This window comes from Hylobates moloch, unplaced genomic scaffold, assembly GCF_009828535.3.
Source record: "Hylobates moloch isolate HMO894 unplaced genomic scaffold, HMol_V3 SCAFFOLD_2, whole genome shotgun sequence".
NCBI lineage: Eukaryota > Metazoa > Chordata > Mammalia > Primates > Hylobatidae > Hylobates > Hylobates moloch.
The window spans coordinates 79885857-79908560 of record NW_026652277.1 but is presented as its reverse complement, the minus strand read 5'-3'; the positions used below and the strand labels follow the sequence as shown (position 1 = coordinate 79908560).

The window sequence follows — 22704 nt, the reverse complement described above, 5'->3', positions numbered from 1 at the left end:
GCAGCTTTGATGGGGATTATTTTTTCCATGGAATATTTGCTTTTGTATGGTGGGGCAGGCAGGGAATCTCTTATCTGGATTTTTTAAGGACAGTGAAGATAAAAGAAGCATTTCCTCCTGCTTTCTGAGCTAAGGAACCATTTACTCTCCATGCTGTCTTGTTAAAGCATTATGGCCCCATTATCATAAATCTGCCAGATAGAGAGTAATGGGAAAAGTTTGGGTCACATTGTTATGTAGAATACTTTGGACTTCTTGAAAAATTATCAAACCCCAGACATTATGTGCCTCACATACCCTCCTTTTGTAGCCTTTGTTAAGTACATCTCATCCAGGTGGGGCTGTTCTTCACTTAGGGGCCGGGGCAGGATTGCTCAGGACCCTGTAAAAATGGGAATTATATTCTATCTTGAGTAGCAATTTACCTGAATATGGCACTCATTAAAGAATGGGTATGTGGAAGTAAAGACTAACAGCAGGGAAATGTCATTGTTCAAAAGTTTTGATATTGACCAGGGCCACAGGAACTAGATGGCAAAATGCAGTTGTAGTGAGTGGTTCCTGAGGAAGCCCTGTCATTCTGAGGTATCTAGTGCTATGAAAGGGTAGAAAATCTATTTTATGTGTCTGGTTCAGCCTATAACTTTTGTTCAGGAGTTATTTTTTTTTCTTTTGAGTTGGGGTCTCACTCTGTCACCCAGGTTGGAGTGCAGTGGCGCGATCTCGGCTCACTGCAAGCCTCAACTGCCCAAGCTCAGGTGATCCTCCCACTTCAGCCTCCTGAGTAACTGGGACTACAGGTGTGTGCCACTACACCCAGCTAATTTTTTTTTTTTTTTTTTTTTTTTTTTTTTTTGAGACAGAGTCTCACTCTGTCACCCTGGCTGAAGTGCAGTGGCATGATCTTAGCTCACTGCAACCTCCACCACCTGGGTTCAAGTGATTCTCCTGCCTCAGCCTCCTGAGTAGCTAGGATTACAGGTGCCCAAACCATGCCCAGATGAGTTTTGTATTTTTAGTTTTTGTATTTTTATTTTTAGTTTTGTATTTTTGTATTTTTCTCCATGTTGGCCAAGCTGGTCTGAACTCCTACCTTCAGGTGATCCAACTACCTCTGCCTCCCAATGTGCTGGGATTACAGGTGTGAGCCACTGCACCCAGCCTAATTTTTGTATTTTTAGTAGAGACAGCGTTTCACCACGTTGCCCAGGCTGGTCCCAAACTCTTGGCCTCAAGTAATCCACCTGCCTCGGCCTCCCAAAGTGCTGGGATTACAAACGTGAGCCACTGTGCCTGGCCAGGCATATATATCTTTAAAAGCCCACTGGAAGTGACTGCTGGAAATATCAGGTGCCCACAGGCTGATCTGCCCACAACTTTTCGTAAGTGGGGCAAACTGAAGACAGTGGTCAGCATGCTAAGACCATTGGCACAGCAGCAGGTATTTCATTTGTAAAAACTCATCAAAAATCTGGAAAATTGCTAGTGGAATAATCCAGAGCATTACTTGTGTTGTCCCTCTGCAAATGGAGGTGGAAGGAGTCTGTCCTTCTGTCTTGATTTGTCTTCAGGGTCACAGAGGTAGGAGCACTTCACTAACATCAGAGTAGCTGTGCCTCTCATAGGAATCAGGGCTTTGGACAAGCCCACAGATATAGCTGTTCAGTACATGATATTTCATAAAGTGCTCACTGAGGTCTAATTAGTGCAAGGCTCTTCCAGGGATGCAAAGATGAACCAAATACGGCACATCAGTATATAGAAGAGAAAGACCATACACAAAATAGCCCTGACACAAGGCAGAAAAGGATGCAACCTGTAAGAGCAGGTTAGTAAAATATGGCAAGAGCACAGAGGAGGAACAGATTTCTTCCCATTGGGAGATCAGAGTGTCTCCATGGAGTCAGTGACATTGGAGTTGACAGTGAAGAAGCTATTTGATTTTGACAGACAGACTGGTGGAAGGGCCTATCAGGTAGAAAGAACAGCACAAACGAAGGCACAAAGAGTGGCAGTCCTGAGTACACTGGGGGCCTGTCACATCCTTTGTGGCTAGACTGTAGGATTAGCAAGGGGACTGGCGGGAGAGAACACTGGAAAGGCCAGATGATATGAGACCAGGGGCCTGGAGTGTCAGACAGAGGAGTTGGGGAGTTGATGAAAGTTTGTGAGCATGTGGGTGTCCTGGGGAGGAAATGACAGTTACACTTTGGGTATTAAAGGACTAGGTGGGTCCTTGTGTTAGATGCACTCTGTGTAGGTAGAAAGACTTTTACAGGTACACAGAATATATGACTTAACCTGTGGTGAGAAGAAGAAAAGGCTAAGGATCAGAACAGTCTGAACAGTCTTTATTTTGGCTGGTAGAGTTCTGTGATGTTGCAGTCAATAGGTTAAGTCCAATAGCCTTTCTTATAATAAGCAGAAAATGATGACTACAAATTCTCAAAACAAATAAGTAAAAAAATGGTTTCAGGATTCTATCAACATAAACAGTTGTAGGACGACACAGTTAGGATGACACAGGAGAGCTTCTAACAATGATAAATACTTGACAAACCCTGAAAAATTATTGGAAGGCATTAGAGAATGAACATAAGCAGATAGAAACTGAAGGGCTTTTGGCTCTTGAAAGAAGGAAACTGCCTAGCTTATGTCTATGGTTATATGATTTTCTACCTGAAATCTTCCAATTCACAAGCATGATCTATGTCTCCATATACTTAGGTCTTCTTCAATTTCCCTTTGTAATGTTTTGAAAATTTCAGAGTACAGGTCTTGAACATTCTTGGTTAAATTTATTGTTAACTATTCTATTTTTTTGATGTTATTGTGAATGGAGTTTACCTTTTCATTACTAGCATGTAGTAATACAGTGATTTTTGTATAAGGTCAATTGAAAGAAAAATCTTTTTAAATGGCAGTGGTGGTCTAACTGGATAAACATACGAAAAAAAAAATGAATGAGATTACCTCATCTCAATACGGAGTGTGTCTTCAAAGTGAAAGCTCCTAGAACTGCACTGGCCAGTAGAACTTTCTGTGATGATGGAAATGTGTCTGTGCTGTCCAGTTAGGTAGCCACTGGCCACATGTGGTTACTGAGCATTTGCAATATGGGTAATATGACTGAGAAACCAAATTTTGAATGTTACTTAATTTAAATTTAAATAGCCACATATTGGTAATGTATCATATTGGCCAACATAGTTAGAAGAAAGCATAGGAGAATATCTTCATGATGTTAGGGTAGGCAATTGTGTCTTAGAGAAGATGTAAAAAGCACTAAACATAAAGGAAAAAAATTGATAAACAACTGATTAAAACTTCTGTTCATCAAAAGACATCTTTGAGAAAATGAAAATGCCAAGTCACAGATCAAGAGAAAATACATGCAATACACATAACTGACAATTCATATTCTGCATATATTATAAAACTTCCACAAGTCAAGAACAAAAACCAAACAACTCAGTTTTTAAATAGACTCCTACAGATGCTTCACAAAAGAAGATAAACCAATAGCCAATAAGCACAGTAAGAGATGCTCAGATGTTATTACACATCAGAGAAATGCACATTAAAGTCACAATGAAATGTCATTTCACTCCCATTGGAATGTCTAACATTAACATGACTGACAACACCAAATGTTGAGAAGCAGGTTGCTATGGCTTGGATAGCTTGTTTGCCCCCACCAAAGCTCATGTTGAAATTTGATCCCCAGTGTGGCAGTTTTGGGGTTTGGGGCCTAATGGGAGGTGTTTGGGTTATAGGGGTGGATCCCTTGTGAATGGCTTGGTGCTATTCTCACAGTAGTGAGTTCTTGCTTTCTCAAGGCTGGATTAGCTCTCTTGGGAATGGATTAGTTCCCTCAAGAGCAGGCTGCTATAATGCCAGGACACTCCTCAGATTTTCCTTCCTTTTTATGGGTCTGCTTCTCCTTTGACCTTCTTTGTAGTGTTGTGATGCAGCATGAAAGCCCTAACCAGAAGCCAGGGGCAGACCCTTGAACTTCTCAGCTACATACACTTCTTTTATTTGTAAACTACTCAGTTTCAGGTATGCTTTTATAGCAACATGAAATGGACTACAACAGAGGTGGAAAAACTAATTCTCACTCATTGTGGTGGAGTGTAAAATGGTACAACTACTTTGGAAAACTCTTTGCAGTGTCTCATAAAGTTAAGCATACATCTACTACGTGACTCAATTCTATTCTTAGGTATTTATTCAAGAGCAGTAGAAACATATCCACAAAGAGACTTCTCAACAATGTTCAAAGTAGCTTTACTCACATGGTCCCAAGCTAGAAACAACCCAAATGTCCTTCAGCAGGAGCATGAATAAATAGATTGTAGTATGTTCATACAATGGGCATTAGTAAGAAAAAGGACAAACTATTGTCATATGCAACAATATAGATAAATTTCAAAAACATTGAGCAAAAGAACCCAAGCACAAAAAGCCATATATTGTATGATTCCATTTAGATAAATTTCAAGAACAGGCTAACCTAGTCTGTGAAAATAGAAATCAGAGCAGTGTTACCTAAAGGGGGTAGAAATTGAATGGAATAAAACTTTCTGGAATGAAGGAAATAAATGTCCTTTATGTTGATTGGGGTGGTAGTTACATGGGTGTGTTCATTAATAAAAATTCATCATATTTTGTACTTAAGGTTTATGCATTTCACAGTGACATATATGGTATGTAAACTTTACCCAGTGATGATAAGAATAGTAACTGAATCGAAGCAAGTGGTGTCCACGATGAGTTTTTCACATTGTCAACCCAAATTAACAAACAGAGGCTCTCTGAAAGAAAGTGATTTTTATTTGGTAATAGGGCACTGCAATGGGCATACTCATATAGTAAACTATGTATGTATTCTAGGAGGTAAAGGAAGATAAAGATATTGAAAGGAAAAGTGAGGAGGATTACACAGTTATTTCAAGATAATTATCCTCGGCTACAAGGATTAATAACAAAGGTGGCGTCAGTCAAGGTTGGACAGATAGTTGCTTGGCAGATGTCCTTGCAGAAGTATTTTTTTGTTGTAAGACTGAGATGGCCTTTGTGCAAGGTTATGGCTTTTGCAGAGTCTTTTGTGATGATTCTTATTAACAGGCACTCATGCATGAGGACCCTTCTTTCATAACCTTCCCCAGCTCTATTGCCAGGGTTTTTTTGTTTGTTTGTTTGATTTTTCTTTTGAGATGGAGTCTTGCTTGGTCATCCAGGCTGGAGTGCAGTGGCATGGTCTTTGCTCACTGCAAGCTCCGCCTCCCAGGTTCACGCCATTCTTCTGCCTCAGCCTCCCAAGTAGCTGGGACAACAGGTACCTGCCACCACATCTGGCTAATTTTTTGTATTTTTAGTAGAGACAGGGTTTCACCGTTTTAGCCAGGATGGTCTCGATCTCCTGACCTCGTGATCCGCCCGCCTCAGCCTCCCAAAGTGCTAGGATTACAGGCATGAGCCACCGTGCCCTATTGCCAGGGTTTTTAACATAAGTGACTTCATTTTGATTCTGACAACTTTCACATTTCCCTTGTTTGATGAAGATCTTTCTCAAAAGGCATCACTGATGAATCATCCCATAGTTAAATTTTGATTGTCCCTTGGTGCTGGGATTTACCTGTACTGGTTTGGCTTAATCTAGTCCTACATTAGAGGGAAGTTATTGGTGACTAGGAATCAGTGTCAAAAGCCTTTTAGCCACATTTGAGCAACAAAGGAAGTTTGGAGGGAGCGGCTCTCAGGCTAAGTCTACCTGAAGTCCATATTTAAGTTCAATTTTGTCTGTTTTGTAGGTGTTGGCTATCACTTCAAAGTGCTGGTCCAGCATTATTCTGTTAGGAGTTGTAATTCTGAAGAATTTTAACAATTAACAGGTACAAAGTTTACAAAGAAAAGTAGAAAGTAAAATTAATAGTAATATGATAATCTCAGTTTGCCTAACAGTTTTGAGGCATGAACCTGGGCTTAAAGGCGACCAGTTGAATAAATCAAATGAACACAGGGGATTAGGTGAGACTTGTTTTAACTATGTGACCTGTTTCTTATTTTGTATATATGGGTCTCAATTCTCCCAGAGGACTATATCTAGGTACAGTATGTAGTATTAGCAATAGCACATATATTTACTTATTTAAACAATAGATAATATAGAGCAATTTTATTACCTGGCATCCCAAGGGTGGGTTGAATTAAAGTAGAGCAGACAGAGAACAACAGTTGTATTAGGGATGTTGACAAAATCACCCATTAGGTGCACTAAAGGATCTCTTAGGTCAGGTTTTTTAAAGTTACCAGCCAAAGGTATTGATTGTGAAATTTCAAGTGCACCATTATCCTGTCAAATGAAAAAGGTAGGCACTAAGAGGGATCAAAGTCTCATTATGATATGGAGTCTTTTTCTGATGTCTTGGGAAAAACTGTCTACTGCCATGAAGCTGTCAACCTCTCATCCTGGTTTGCAGTTTGAATGTGACTGTTTATGGCATAAGGTGCCGATATGGTTTGACTCTGTGTCCCTACCCATATCTCTTCTCAAATTGTAATCTCCATGTGTCATGGGAGGAACCTGGTAGGAGGTGATTGGATCATGGGGCAGTTTCCCCTATGCTGTTCTTGTGATAGTGAGTTCTCACAAGATGTGATGGCTTAAAAGTCTGTGGTGATTCCTTGGCCGGGCACAGTGGCTCACGCCTGTAATCCCAGCACTTTGGGAGGCCCAGGCAGATGGATAATTTGAGGTCAGGAGTTCAAGGCCAGCATGGCCAACATGCTGAAATCCTTTCTCTACTAAAAATACAAAAATTAGCCAAGGGTGGTGACACATGCTTGTAATCCTAGTTACTTGGGAGGCTGAGGCAGGAGGATCACTTAAACCTGGGAGGCAGAGGTTGCAGTGAGCCAAGATCAAGCCACTGCACTCCAGCTTGGGTGACATAACAAGACTCCATCTTAAAAATAAATGAATAAATAAATAAATAAATAAATAAATAAAAGTATGTGGTGGGTTCCCCCTCTCTTGCTGCCATGTAAGATGTGCCTTGCTTTCCCTCTGCCTTCCACTATAATTGTAAGTTTCCTGAGACCTCCCTAGCCATGCAGAACTATGTGTCAGTTAAACCTCTTTTCTTTATAATTACCCAGACTCAGGTAGTTCTTTATAGCAGTGTGAAAACAGATTAATACAGGTGCTTTGGTGAACTCTCTGTGTGACCGATACATTAGACATTAGACTTGTCCCTTAAAATTCACCAAGTTTAAGGTTATAGGGCTTCAGAAACAGAACAGTTTGCATTTTTAGTAATTCCATGGTAGAGAGTTGGATTGAAAGAATCTAGAATAATTCAGGATCCAGCTATTCTATAGGCAGATAACAAGAACTTGAGAATAATGCACAGAGCTAAAAATCTAATAACAAGAGTGTTGTCGTTTTTCTCTAGAAATATAACTTTTTCTCTCTCGTATTAGTGTACTTTTAATATTAAAGCTCAATCTTTAGCAAGGCTTATAGATAATTCCCATCTAATTATAGCCTTCATGAACCTTTCATGACCTGCTCAAATCTTCAGTAACATGCTTAAGCCTTTAGTTTTGTCCTATTCTTCCTCTTTCTTAAATGACCTTAAATGACCAGTCATTTTACTTTAGAACAAAAACTTACAACACAGATTCTTTCTTATACGAAATTATTCTCTTTTCTTTTTAACCTTCCTTACCGGAAGTGCATCTTCTTACTTATAACTTTCTCCATGTCTCTGTCTCCTGCTTACCAGTAGAGAAGGGCTTTTGCCATGTTGCCCAGGCTGATCTCGAACTTCTGAGCTCAAATAATCCTCCTGCCTTGGCCTTCCACAGTGCTGAGATCACAGACGTGAGCCACTGTGAGATATGATGAGATTTCTCTTCAAATAGCCTGATCAATCCTTTATTCTTTAATTCATAGTACCCACTCCCCCACCCCTTTCTCCTTTTCCTCTTTTTTTCCTTTCTGCCTTTGTTACATGCCAGGACATGCCACAGTACCAGGCTTTTCAGTACGAGTTCACATTCCTTTCCTTATTTAAAAAAAAGACTAGCCCTCTAGCTCATCACAGACACCCCTTCCCCTTTTCCCCTCTCTCCCTTACGTGCCCACCTTATCTAAAAAAAGTTCAAATGTCTAACCAACCAAGATTAATTCAGATTGTGCGACCCGACCCCGGCCAATAGAAAAAGAGCACAGGGGCAGGACTTGCGTCAGAAATAAAGGCTTTCGTGCCCCTTTGTTCAAGTGTGCTCTCATGGTGACTGGCAAAAAAACAAAACAAAAAAACATCCCTCTACACAAAAGTAAAATTGCTTTGCTAAAAATCCCTTGTTTGAGTGTTCAATCTCCTTAGGATTTTGAGCGTTATTCCCAATAGCCACCATGCCTGGCCTGTTTACTTTTAACAATTATACCTGGATTACTCATAGAAACTGAGATATTAGACAAAGCTAGTCATCATTTTAAGTTATTTCCCTGTTAATCATTTTTACAGCCTGTGAATATCAGGTGTTCACCTAAGTAAGAACCTTAAAGTTAAATATATGGGTATTTTGCCAATAACTCAGAAGATACAGCTGCTTTTATTAAGCCAACAATATGAAATTAGTCTTACATATCAAAGAATTACAGAAACAAATTTATTCTGTTTTTAGGGTGAGTTTATAATTTTATCACCTTAAAACATCTAGTACAATCTTGATGAACAGTAAACCCAGGCAAAAATGTATGCTGACAATTTTGAAGACCTCTCTATTTTTATTTTATCAACAAACTTAAAACCAGCTTATTTATCAAAAAATTATTTAAGTAATGTGAACTAAAAACACATGGGTTAGTTACTATATTTTTGTTACAGTACTCAATTTAAGTGCTTTTCTTCCCTTTTAAATTTATTAATCAGATCTCTTTAATATATTTTAGTAGAAAAATATTATATACACACAACATTAAAACATACAGACAATACAAATACATAGAAGCAGATTCTCTAGCTTTCATCTGGATATTTTAGTCATGAGACAGTGTAATATAGTAATACAAACTCAGTTTGTAAAAGGACAGTTGAACTCAAATTATATTTCCGACAAATGGGACCTGTTCACATGGCTAATGTTTATTTGCCCCAATAGATAATCTTATTAAGGCTGTGAACTAAAATTTTGGATAAGGAAATTTTCATAGCAGTTTGATAATAATAATAATAATAAACCTCTCTTATCCTTTATTTCGGTTTCAAATGAGTTTAGGGTATATTTTTAATATTTATATTTTAGCCAGGACTGGCTAAATTGTATAAAAAAAATAAAATCTTCAAGTGGCCTTGAATTTTTAGTAACAATCTTTTGTTTGCTGGTCTGGTTTGCTTGACTAGTCAATGTGGGTGAGGAAGCATTTTAACAGGTTTTTTTTCCAGCCTTTTCTAGTCCCTCCATAGCAGATAAAGCAATTTTTATGCCAGACAAAGATATAGTATTCCTCTGAGCTCAAGATTTTGACTTGTTTGATCTGAGAGGCTAACTTTTGTAAACATTTATGTAGTTATTTGCTTTTAGAATACCAGTCCTTTAATTAGGTGTCCCATTACCCAAAGCACTTTTTAGTCAGACAAACCTAGATTTATATTTCCAAAGGTATCTAAATTGTTGGTTTTCATGAACCTGTTGTAATCTGTAAAGCTGTTAAGTTTTTTGCATTTTGACTGGAATGCCATAAGCAGTGAGTTTGTCTTAACACCAGCAGAAAAGTCTGCAGATTCAAAATAGGCAGAAAAATGAAATAGAGGAGAGAGAGCCTAGAAGGCTCTATGTATTAACTCTATATTTGCAGTTTCTATTTCATCTCTAAGATAAACAGGCTTGGGGAGTTTATGATCTCCATGATGCCCGTTGAGTTTGTGTGCACCAGGAAAAGCCATGTAGCCAGCTGGAGTCCCAGAAGACCTGGCATGCCTGGGTATTTGAGAATCTCATTTCATCTCTTTTTTTTTCTTTCTTTCTTTCTTTCTTTCTTTCTTTCTTTTTTTTTTTTTTTTTTTTTTGAGACAGAGTCTCACTCTGTCCCCAGGCTGGAGTGCAGTGGCGCGATCTCGGCTCACTGCAAGCTCCACCTCCCGGGTTCAGGCCATTCTCCTGCCTCAGCCTCCCAAGTAGCTGGGACTACAGGCACCTGCCACTGTGCCCGGCTAATTTTTTGTATTTTTAGTAGAGATGGGGTTTCACCGTGTTGGCCAGGATGGTCTCGATCTCCTGACCTCGTGATCCACCCGTCTCGGCCTCCCAAAGTGCTGGGATTACAGGCATGAGACACTGCACCCGGCCCCTTCATTTCTTATTAATTTCTTAAAAGCAAAGAAAATCCCATAAATCATATCAGTGGTACGTCAGGAGTTTGTACTGGTGTGCAAAGAAAATTCTTTAAATCTTGTCAGGAAAATGTCAGGAGTTTAGACTGGTGTCTTATACAGTGGCAACCGACATAGTGGCTTTTAATTAGCCATCCTGCATCCACCACTTAGGATGTTTATTTTTGCTCTTGAAAGATTTTCAGAAACAAGCAAGGGGGAAGAGCCAAATCATTTACACACATGCATAACCAAACCCAAATCGGAGTGTTCACAGAAATTTTAACCCAGGCATGCAGATCAAACAAAATATTAAACTAGGCATGCAGAAAGAACCAAAAATGAACTCACCAGAAAAGACATGTCTCCAAGACAGATTGTAAATTCTGTAGAAACCGGAGTACTTTCCACAAGGACACTTCTCAGGAAGGGCTTGCCAAAAACAGAATTTTATTGTTCCAAGAGAGATGCAGCGTTCTTCATTTAAGGTAGGCTTAGAACCAAACCAAATCTCAGATAAAGTCAAAAAGCCTCTATCAGGAAGAAGGGGCTTAGCCTGAGTGAAGACTCACCAGGGCAGAACAGGTGAGCCATGGAAGCAGAGAGCTCAATGGGCTCAAGGTGAGCACAGCCTGCAGGTTCCAAGAATCACTGATTCCTTCCAAAAGTGATCTTGCTTCAGGTTCCACTTCTGGAGACCATTTATGTCAACCTAAATAACAAACACTGAGAGGTTCTCTAAAAGAAAATGATGTTTCCATGGTAATGGGTCATTGCAATGAAAATACTCATGCCGTATAACTTATGTGCATATTCTGGGAAGTAAAAGAAGACAAAGGTTTTTAAAGGAAAAGTAAGGAGGATTACATAGTTGTTTGGAGAGAGTTATCCTTAGCTACAAGGAACAATACGGGTGGTGCCAGTTCCAGGTTGGACAGGCAGTTGCTGGGCAGATGTCCTTATAGAAGTATTTTTTTGTGCAAGGTTATGGTTTTTGCAGTCTTTCATGATGGTTCTTGTTATCAGACATTTGTGAGTGAGAGTTCCCACTTCATGGCCTTCCCCAGCTCTATTCATCAGGATATTTTTTAATAACATAAGTGACTCCATATTTATTCTGACAACTTTCACAACATACAGGTCGTTTTGTTTATCAGTCAAGGAAAGAAGAGACAAATAGAAGTCCAGTGTATTGAGTGTTTAATATTTACTGGACTCTAAGAGTACAAAGATGAACTTTTTGCTCTTCTCACGAAGGGAGAATCAGACACGTCGTACTGTTGCCATACCAAGGGATCATCGGGAGGAATCTAGAGGGGGGGGGTGGCCATGGGAGCACAGGGTAGCCTCAGGGGGCAGGAAAGGCACCTCAGAGGGGCTTTAATGTCTACTGCCTTGGCACTGTCCTGGGGAGGGACAAAATTATCTTGGTCTCTTGTGCCTTAGTTCTCCAGCAAGGGTGAGTAATGGACTTTAATTCCAGGAAACATAGCTGTGTTATGGAAGAGCAGCCACACACAGCTGGGCTTCTGCTGTTGCACTCAGCTGGTGCCACAGGTAGGCAGAAAAGCTATTTCTCAGAGCTTCTTAGCCTTGGAATTGAGGAATGGTGTGCGCCCCAGCAATCTTAATTATGCTTTCTCCAAATGCTTTGTGAACCCCCAAAATCTGAGACGGGTCTCAGTTAATTTAGAAAGTTTATTTTGCCGAGGTTGAGGACACACGCCCATGACTCAGCCTCAGGAGGTCCTGAAGACATGTGCCCAAGGTGGTTAGAGCACAGTTTGGTTTTATCCATTTTAGGGAGACATGAGACATCAATCGACATATGTAAGATGAACACTGGTTCAGTCTGGAAAGGCAGGACTACTCGAAGCAGGGAGGGGACTTCCAGGTTGTAAGTAGATAAGAGACAAATGGTTGCATTCTTTTGAGTTTCTGATTGGCCTCTCCAAAGGAGGCAATCAGATATGCATTTATCTCAGTGAGCAGAGGGGTGACTTTGAATAGAATAGGAGGCAGGTTTGCCCTAAGCAGCTTCCAGCTTGACTTTTCCCTTTAGCTTAGTGATTTGGGGGTCCAAGATATTTTCCTTTCACAGCTTTAAGCCACTCTTTTTCCTAGGTGACATTTTAGTTTATCAGGTCACAGGTTGCTGGCACACTCATCCCTGTTCTCAAATATCTTTTAAACCTGAGTGAAATGACAATTGGGGGAAACTCATTTACAGAAAGACAAAGAAGACCATGTAAATTTGCACTAAAGCATAAATCTTCAGTCTCTCTAAAATGATTTTCTCTGAATTCTGAGTACCTGACATAGTAGAATATTGGATTCTTGCATAAACCCTTGACCTTCACAACATGTTTGTTTAGTGGGCAATGAAAATTGTTAACCCGGCTTATTATTAAGAGGAAAAATGCAGGTTTCTGAAAGGATTTCTTGCTTGATGTCACCCAGGTAACCATGCTAGGAGACAGATCTGATATTAAAATTCCTTCAGCTAGCTGGATTACAAACCTTCTAGGGTTGCTGACCTCTGAAATCCAGGTGATTTTGATAATTTGGAGTTTAGTGATACATGATCAGGTTTTCCAGACCTGTGTTTTTCGTTTTTTGTTTTTTTTCTCCTCTGCCCAAATTCTTACAGAATTTGGTCATAAGTGCTTTTTCCTGAGTGATAGGATGGGAAGGAAGAGATTTAAGAACTGGGAACACTGAGAGGATTACAGATCTGTTGAGCACAGACTCCAGAGCTTGATTTTTGTCAGGTTCTGTTCTGGACTTGAAAACACGTTCAGTCACAGACTCCAGAGCTTGATTTTTGTCAGGTTCTGTTCTGGACTTGAAAACACGTTCAGTCACAGACTCCAGAGCTTGATTTTTGTCAGGTTCTGTTCTGGACTTGAAAACACGTTCAGTCATGATGTGTGTCCTTAAGGAGTCACTCCCTGTGCATGGGCGATTCTTCTTGAAGTCTGGAAAGGATGGTGATTAAAGTAGATGGAGTATCAGGTTCTCAGCTGACCTGGGCTCTTTCTTTCATGCACATGTGGGACTAATTGAGAGTTATTTTATTCACTCATTGACTCATTTATTACCCTTGAACTGCTTATTTGTTCCACATTAAAGGAAACAAGGGATTAGGGATCTGGGTTGTATTCCCACTCATATCACAAACTGATTGTGTGACTAAGTGGGCAATTTGACTGCTCCTTGCCTGAGTTCATACGTTTGTAAAATGCACATCATAATTCTTGCCCTAAGTGACTGACTGTATTGGTTACCCGTGAGAATCAAGTGAGAAAAATGGATATTATAGCATTTTGGCAAATATTTAATGTACCCCTATGAGACAGTATTATTGTTTTTAGGCCAGTGGTTCTAGACTTCGGTATGAGTAATGACCCTTAGAGAATATATGAAAATGCTTATTACTGAGCCTACATTCACAGATTCTGAGGGTCTGTGACCCAGGAATCTGCATTTTAAGAGGCACTTCGAGTAATTATGATGCAAATGGTCCAAGAATTCCACTGAAAAATACTGGTGTGTCTGCAGAATATTGGGGAATTCCTCAGCAAGGTGTCTGTTTTCAGGATGATCTGGGGGCCCTCATCTTGAAGCCTTTGCCTCGGGTTTATCCGTACATACTCAGAAGGGATTTCTCTTATTTCTCATGTTTGTCTGCATGCCATGCAAGGGGCTTACACTCAATAGGTACTTAGTGGAAATGTGGTGGCCTGCCCTACGTGCAGAAGACCATGATTCTGCAGGTGAATGGGCTGGAGTTAAGCAATCTTTTATTTTCTTTTTTAAAATAGCAATGCAGAGTCCTCAGAGAAGAGATTCAGAATGAACAGCTTTGTGTCAGACTTTGGAAGACCTCTGGAGCCAGATAAGGTATTTTCTCGCCAAGGCAACGAGGAGTCCAGGTCTCTCTTTCACTGCTACATCAATGAGGTGGAACGCTTGGACAGAGCCAAAGCTTTTCACCAGACCACAGCCCTTGACAGTGATGTCCAACTCCAGGAAGCCATCAGAAGCAGTGAGAAGCCAGAGGAGGAGCTGAACAGGCTCATGAAGTTTGATATCCCCAACTTTGTGAACACAGACCAGAACTCCTTTGGGGAGGATGATCTTCTGATTTCTGAACCACCTATTGTTCTGGAAACTAAGCCACTTTCCCAGACCTCCCATAAAGACTTGGATTGAGAAGCATGCTCTGTAAAGCGTCTTCCTGAAGATGTGGATTCTGTCTTTATGTAGCAAGAAATCTACATCCACCAAAATTGTGTGTGTTTGGGGGAGAGAGAGACACAGAGATAGAGACAGAGAGACAGAGAAGAGACGCCTTTAGAAGAGAGCTGAGCTGATTAAGCTGAGTGGTTTTTTGTTTTGTTTTGTTTTTCTTTTTAATACATTTGGAGCTTTGGGGGTATGTATTAAAGTATTTACACCAAGCTTGTCCAACCCGTGGCATGTGTCCCAGGACAGCTTTGAATGTGGCCCAATACAAATTTTAAACTTTCTTAAAACATGAGATTTTTATTCTTTTGCTATTTTTTTTAAAGCTCATCAGCTATCGTTAGTGTTAGTGTATTTTATGTGTGGCCCAAGACAACTCTTCTTCCAATGTGGCACAGGGAAGCCAAAAGATTGGACAGCTCTGATTTATACTAGCCCGTCTTGATTGTTGAAAAATTTGGCCAAACACTTATTGTCAGCATTCTTGGGTGAGGATTAGCCTACCATGTTCTAATCTGGCCCTGCCGCTAGTATGCTCTACCTTTAGCGAGTTGCTTTACCTCTCTGGGCTGCCCCATTTTTAACTGTAGGTTGACAGGTCTGGAGTGATCCATCCCACCTCTAATATTTTGTGAATTTATGACTTTGCCTTCAGATGAGGCTGAGCTATACATAAAACAGTATAAACTAGGGTACTGCCTCGTATCTCTTGTAGCTCTCCCAAATCTCTGTACCTTCCACTCAACCCTAATTGAGCCAAGCTTTAGTCAGGGGATCTGGGTGTCTACCAGAATGCCAGGAGACTCATCTTACACAGTCACGGTGGCCAGTGTTTCTGGTGGGTTGTGCTGAAAAAGCTCTTCTGAGAACTTCCAACCACCCATGCTCTAATCTGGGGACAGCCATCCCCTGCCTCAGAATAAGTACCAATTCATAGTACATGCATGGTACTCTTGTCCCCAAGAAATGTTAGGAAGCTTGTCAGCTGAGTGAGAGGAGGTGCCTTCTGGGTATCTCTGTGTTGGTGTATCTGTGCCATTGGCTACAGAACAAGAAAAATACTATTTGCCATGCTATTACCTTAGCAGATGTGTAGGTGATAGTCATCTGGCTTTGAGCTGAGATGGTCAGTGGGTTGTAAATTCCCCACTAGCAGATATTCAGGGTGGCCTGAGTTATATAGACATGTGAGCAACACAGCTTTAATTTCATGAGGAATCAAAGCTGCACGCTGGTATTAAAACAACTTGATTTTGTGCACACAGTTGCATGCATGGCAAGCTGTTAATCTCCGGGTGGCATTTTCGTTATGAATTTGTTCACCACCTGTCTTGCTTAAGCTACAAAATAAATGCATTTGACTGCACAGAAATTTTCTCTGGTTCTTTATTTTCAAACATCCAATTTTTTATTTCCCAAAAAGTTGTACCATGTTTATAATGTCTCCTAACTTCTTGGAGTAGGCAGTGCTGACTCTACCATCTTTGGGATTCTGGTGATCTGAGTCATGCATGAGATTTCATTTAGGAATTATTTCGCTAAAAGAAATCCTTTTTCTATGATGTATTTTAAAGAAAATATCATTCTTTAAGACTCTGAATAGTAAAACAAAGTATGGAATTTTTGTTTGTAATTAAAGCTACTTTAACATATTTTTACAAATAGATGCTATTTTCATGAGCTTTTTATGCAAGAGAGCAAGAGTATTAAAGAATGCTAAGTTTGTTAACTTTTTTGTTTGTTTGTTTTTGAGAGACGGAGTCTTGCTCTGTCGCCCAGGCTGAATGGCTCACTGCAGCCTCCCCTCCTGGGTTCAAGTGATTCTTCTGCCTCAGCTTCCCAAGTTGCTGGGACTACAGGCACGTGCCACCACGCCTAGCTAATTTTTGTATTTTTTAGTAGAGATGGGATTTCACTATATGTTGGCCAGGCTGGTCTCGAACTCTTGACCTCAAGTGGTCTGCCTGCCTTGGCCTCCCAAAGTGCTGAGATTACAGGCATGAGCCACTGTGCCTGGCCAGAGTTTAACTTCTAATATGAGTATGATTATTCATAATTTATTTAATGAAATATAAATCATGGGCTATTAAGTTCGCAGCTACTTAAGTGGTATCTTATTTAGAAGTAGATTTATTGATCAGAAGATTGAAAGATATTTAAAGGTCAGACAAATACCCATGACTATATCATCATTTTTATGAACTAAATGTTAAGAACTGTGAATGGTCCAAGATTTTGCCCCTTCTGCAAGTCAGCTTGCCATAGTCTCATGGATGCTGCCAGAAGACACAAGAGTCTTGGGTCAGAGAAAAAAGTCTTCGTTACAGCACAGCAGGCCACATATGCTTCATGCTCATGTTGGTTCTTGAGTTTGTTTCCTACTGCTGTTGTAACGAATTACCACAAATTTAGTGACTTAGAGCAACACAAATTTATTGTCTTACAGTTCTGGAGTAGAGAAGTCTAAACTCAGTTTCAGTGGGTAAAATCAAGGTGTTAGCCCAGCAGCATTCCATCTAGAGGCTCTCAGGATTAATCAGTTTTCTTGCCTTTTCTATCTTCCAGGGGTTGCTCCCACTCTGTGGCTCCTCTTCTTCCACTTTACATCTCTGTCTTTAACCATCCTGCTTCTCTCTTATAAGGACCTTTGTGATTACATTGGGTTACCTAAGATAATCTCCCCATCTTGAGATCCTTCATTTAATCACATCTGTAAAGTGTGTGCCTTTTGCCACATAAGGCAACATATTGACAGGTTTCAGGGATTAGGATGTGGACGTGTTTGGGGAACCATTAGCCTGCTAGTCTTACCTTTGGCCCCAAAGGTTTATATCCATTCTATATGCACGATACATACACCCCATCCCAATATACTCCACAGTCTCAATTCACTATAGAATCAATTCAAAGTCACATGTATTACCTAAATCTTGTCAGCTTAAAAGTCTCAAATCTTATTATCTTAACCATCTAATTTCAGTATTAGTGAGATCCTGGGTATGATTCATCCTGGGGAAAAACTCCATCTGTGGACCTGTAAAACTAGAAAATAAGTTATTTTCTCCCAAAATACAATGATGTGACCGACATAAGATACTAGTTACTAATATAGTTGTCTTTCAGTATATGCAGGGGATTGGTTCCAGGCCCCCTGTATACACCAAAATCCTAGCATACTTAAGTTCCACAGTAGGTCCTGCAGAACCCGTGTATATGAAAAGTTCGCTCTCCATATATGTGGGTTTTGCATCCCAAGAATACTGTGTTTTCAATCCCCATTTGGTTGGAAAAAAATCTGCATACAAGTGGACATGTGCAGTTCTACCCTATGTTGTTCAAGGATCAACTGTATTCCCATTCCAAAAAGGAGAAAATGGAAGGGAAAAAATGAATCATCAGTCCCAAAAAATAACAAATCCTTCAAACCGGGAAAACTGTTAAGCTGCAAGTCCTGGAAATAGTCTTTCATGACTTCTGGCTACATCCTCTGGGCCTGAAGCTCCACTCTTGGAATCATCTGTTCTTCTACTTGAAAGGTACAATGTGTTTGTAGCTGAGTAGTTTTATCAGCCTTTTTTTCTGCATGTAGAATTTTGGGAGTCTGATAGCCTTCATTTATCTTGCCCTCACTCTGTCCATTTCAGTTAAGGTTGTTATCAATTCCCTGGGTTCTTGTAAACTTCCAGTATAGACATCAAGAGTGATCACCAAACATAGGAGCAAAGAGAAAGAGAGAGAATAGGGGAAGAAAAATAGAGAGAGAAAGAAACAGGGAATGGGGACTTATCCTATGTAGGAACTTGACTCACCAAGGCACCAGGGCTGAAACAATGGTGCAGGGTGAAACAATGGCGCAGCTGCCTTGGTTTGTACCTGGTCAGCTATCTCTGTCCTCTGGGCTGTACCATTTGCTCCCACAGGACCCTAAAATGAGGGTTCTATCTGGAGTGCCATGAGATGTAATCAGCACCCTGGGTTCTTGTAATCTTCCAGGATGGAAATACAGATCACCAGACATAACAGCAAAGAGAAAGAGAAAGATTTATTTTAGCTTGTACACAAGGAAGTCAGCGCTGCACAAGGAAAAGGGCAGGCTGGTCCCTGAGGGCAGTATGTGAGTTAGTTTTACAGGGCCTTTCCATAGGTAAGTGTTTTATCAGGGCATGTATAGGAGGAGTTTCTCTAGCGCTTGGGCAATGGCTTCGCATGCTTCTTCGTATATCACATGTCACATTACATTTTAAATCTCCACCCCTGGTAGTGACTTTTAGCATTAAAATGAGGAAGGGGTAGCTATGAGTTGAAGTTTAAGTCCAAGTTTGCATATGGGGCCTCAGGGAAGTCCCTAATCCCTTAAAGCAGGAACTTGTGGTTAACAGCTTCTTGGATCTTTTATTGCTGATTGGCTGGAAGTTAGGTAAGCTACAACTTGAGTAAGGAGCTTTTGTTCTTTTTCTCTAAACCACTCCAAAACAGAAAACCAACCAGCCTGGCTGTCTCAAAGTTGGCAGTGTTTCTGCTGGTATAACATTTTCAAGAACTAGTGTGTCTCCTGGATATATCACAGAAACTTACTACATTAGGCAAGGGGCTCTTCTGTGGATCACTCCTGAATAACCCTATCTCTATTCCTAGTTTGTACTTAAATGGATAAAATGATCCATGAGTCACACTCCTAATTTTTTCAGAGAGAGCCCCCTGTGTGGTTTAATACTCTTTTTGTTTCTTTTGAGACAATAGCAAAGGTTGCCTAGCCACGGTCCTTGGCTTTCTCTCCAGAGCATGCTTTCCTGATGATGAGTCTCCTAATTTTAGTGTTTTTGCAATGTAATTGGCTGAGAATTTCCCAAATCATCAATCCTGATTCCTCTTCACTTAAAGTTCTTCCTTCAATTTATCTTTCCTCTTGCATTTTACTATCAGCAGCAAGAAGAAACCAGGCCTCATCTTTAACATTTTGCTTGGAAATCCTCTCAGCTAAATATTCAACTTTATTATTTACAGATTTTGCTTTCTACGTAATTGCAGGGCACAATTCACCTAAGCTTTCTGCTGCTATGTAACAAGGATCTCCTTTTCTCCAGTTTCCAAAAACATGTTCCTGATTTCCATTTTAATGTCCATATCATGGACATACCTTTAATGTCCATATTTCTACCAATAATGTCCATATTTCTACCAATAGTCCGTTCATGATGATTTAGGTAGTTCATAAGATAATTTTTTTTTTTTTTTTTTTGAGATGGAGTCTCGCTCTGTTGCCAGGCTGGAGTGCAGTGGCGCAATCTCGGCTCACTGTAACCCCTGCCTCCTGGGTTCAAACGATTCTCCTGCCTCAGCCTCCCAAGTAGCTGGGACTTTAGGTGTGCGCCACCATGCCTGGCTAATTTTTGTATTTTTAGTAGAGATGGGGTTTCACCTCCTGGCCAGGATGGTCTTGATCTCTTGACCTCGTGATCTGCCTGTCTCAGCCTCCCAAAGTGCTGGGATTACAGACGTGAGCCACCGCGCCCAGCCAGGTAAAATTTTTTTTCTGTCATGCTCAGCACTTCCCTCTGAGTCATCACTTAGAGTTGTTGACATCCATATTCCTACTAACAGTCTACTCAAGGCAATCTAGTCAGTTTATATCATGTTCTTCAATATTCTACCAGCCACTGCCCATTGCCAACTCCACATTGTTAGTTGTGTTTTGTTTTTTTACAACAGCAATAGAAATTAAAATAGTTCCTCTTGCCTCCAGCTCTCACAGTGTGGAGATGCAAGGGCTCAAGGAGATGCTGTGCACACAGTGGGTTGGTATCATGGCTGAGGAACCCTGAGCTCAGGGGAACCCTGTGTTTTGACAATGGGTTGCAAGCAAACCTCCCTGGCCTTTACCTCAGAAGGAGATACTATCTTTGTTATGCTGGATAGTAAATAAACCTGCTCTGTGCTCCAGAGGGAGACACTATCTCCCTCTTCCAAGGCTGTTCACTTTGCAAACACTGTTGAATAGACAGCTGAGACAAAGGCTGTCAGTTTTCCCCTGCTCACTATACATGCAGAAAGCTGAGAGGCCTTTGGAAACTGCCTCCCAAACCTAAAATGATCAAAGAGTATATTGTATACGTCACTGGGGATTTTTGAAAAAGAGGCAACTTTGAAGAAGTTGTGAAAAGAATGAAGGTGATTTTTTAAATGCCTGATTTTCTCTTTTAGAGATGTACAACCACCTCAGGTTAAATTCAATGGATTTTTTCCCTTCTGAAAGCTGCCAAGACTTTGCCAAATATATATTGTGTATGTGAGCTATTTTATTACCTACTGAAAAATTGTCTATTATTGGTAGAACAATAATCCATCCTGTCACCCAGAAAAGATGTGTAGTAGAAATAGAAAGTCTTTATGTCTAGGCCAGGCTTTTAGATATATTGAGAGAGGCGACTTCAGGCAGCCTGTGATCAGAGGTGTTGAGTTGGCAGCTTGTGCTGATTCTTGAGGCAGATGTGTGTGAGTGGCACAGAGAAAATATTCTTGTCTTTCTATGGAGTTGGAGCTTTTGAATAAATTTTGCAGAAAACTTGGGATCCTCAGCTAAGAACAATCCTTGGGAAGTTCATTTACAACTGTATAGAGTGAGAGGTCTCCAGAGAAATATGCCTGCCTTGGGAAGAATGTGTGTACATTTTAAGGAAAAATAGTTCATAAAATCCAGAGATACTGGAGAGAGAGGTATTTACGTTCCTAGGATCCTTTCCATCTGTTCTCTATGGAGCCAAGTTTTTCTTCCTCATGTTTTGCCTCTTCCTGTATATAAACAGAGAGACTCTATTTTTCTCCATCCCTCGTCTAGGATACAGATGTTGTATGTATAGGAGATTTTAACCGAGTTTGCAATGTTACTTCAGGGGTAGAATTGGGATGTGAGGGACCATGTGGTTATGGATGGCTTTTAAAATGAATAATGAGAATCTGAACCTACCCAGATAACCTTGGGTATACATTGATGATAAAATTAATAAAGACAAATGTTAAAAATTTAACACAAATGTTGTTAGACTTCATTCCAAAAACACCTCATTAGATAGCAGAATAGTGTCAAGTGTAAGTGTAGTACAAGTTGGCCCATAGAGTACCCACGGCCCCTATGACCTACCAGTGTGAGTTTGAAAGCACCAGGCTTTGACTTCAAGTGAAATGTATGCGAATGACTTGCATTAAAGAAATAATAAATTCAGAGATAATTAGGATAACAACAGTGTCATAGGTTGTGTTCCATAAAAGCCTGAAAAGATTTATTGTAGGTGAGCTATAAGAAGGGGAATGATGGAAGCAGTTAGAGCAGGGGAAAAGCCACCAAGAATGTTATCTCAGCTGCAGACTGGCCACATTCTGATCTCACAGGAAGTTCTGGGGCACAAATTGCACTACAGAATCAGTCCCATCCTGAGGCAGGGCATGATCTTTTGTTGCCCCAAGCCAGTCAGGGTAAGATGCCTTCTGCTTTGATCAAGGGTAATTCTTGAGAGAAGAGGGTGCTGGTTAACATCCCTAGCAGCTGGGAACAGGCATTAGCTAGTAAAGGACCCTGTGTGGGCACTAGCAGCATGCATTACAAACAATAACATTTATTAGGCACTAAGGTGCCCTAATTGGTGACATTTATTAGGCACTAAGCTGCCCCTGTCCTAAATTAATTTTTGTAAGCCTACTATGAGAACTTTCAACAGAGAGGTCTAAGTGATCCTTTAAATATCATAATTCAGGTTACTTCTCTGTTCAAAATCCTTCAATGGCTTCCCATTTCATGCAGTGAAAAAGCCACATTCCTTATGATGACCTGAAAGCTCTACGTGATCTATGTCCTACTCTCCTGCCCATCACAGAAGCAGCCCTTCCAATAACTTTTATGTGTGTGTGTGGTGGGGCAGGGCAGGGTGGTCTTAGTAAGCCAAGAGTCATTACATCTGGGATGAGCCCTTTTCCTGAATGGATACGAGCCCACTCCTTTCAGGCACTGTGTTGTCAGCTCATAAGCTTACGATTGTGGCTTTCAGTTTCCTCTTTATTTTTGTCACCTGGAAAC

At 40.5% G+C, this 22704-nt stretch overlaps 1 protein-coding gene across 8 annotated transcripts in view; it reads left to right on the top strand.

Annotated features, from left to right (window-relative positions):
• The window catches only part of MRAP2 (melanocortin 2 receptor accessory protein 2), a 99911-nt gene extending 83909 nt beyond the window's left edge, over positions 1 to 16002 (top strand). For 5 of the 8 annotated variants that reach the window (XM_058434800.1, XM_032152066.2, XM_032152058.2 and 2 more), the window contains one exon: positions 14213 to 15997. In XM_058434800.1, coding sequence (XP_058290783.1) covers positions 14213 to 14603 — 391 coding nt within the window. In that variant the 3' untranslated portion in view covers positions 14604 to 15997. Of the gene's footprint in view, positions 1 to 12223; positions 12286 to 14212 lie in introns of those variants that run through there. The other 3 variants (XM_032152042.2, XM_032152035.2, XM_032152081.3) reach the window with 2 other exon arrangements.
• The last annotated feature ends 6702 nt before the right edge of the window (positions 16003 to 22704 follow it).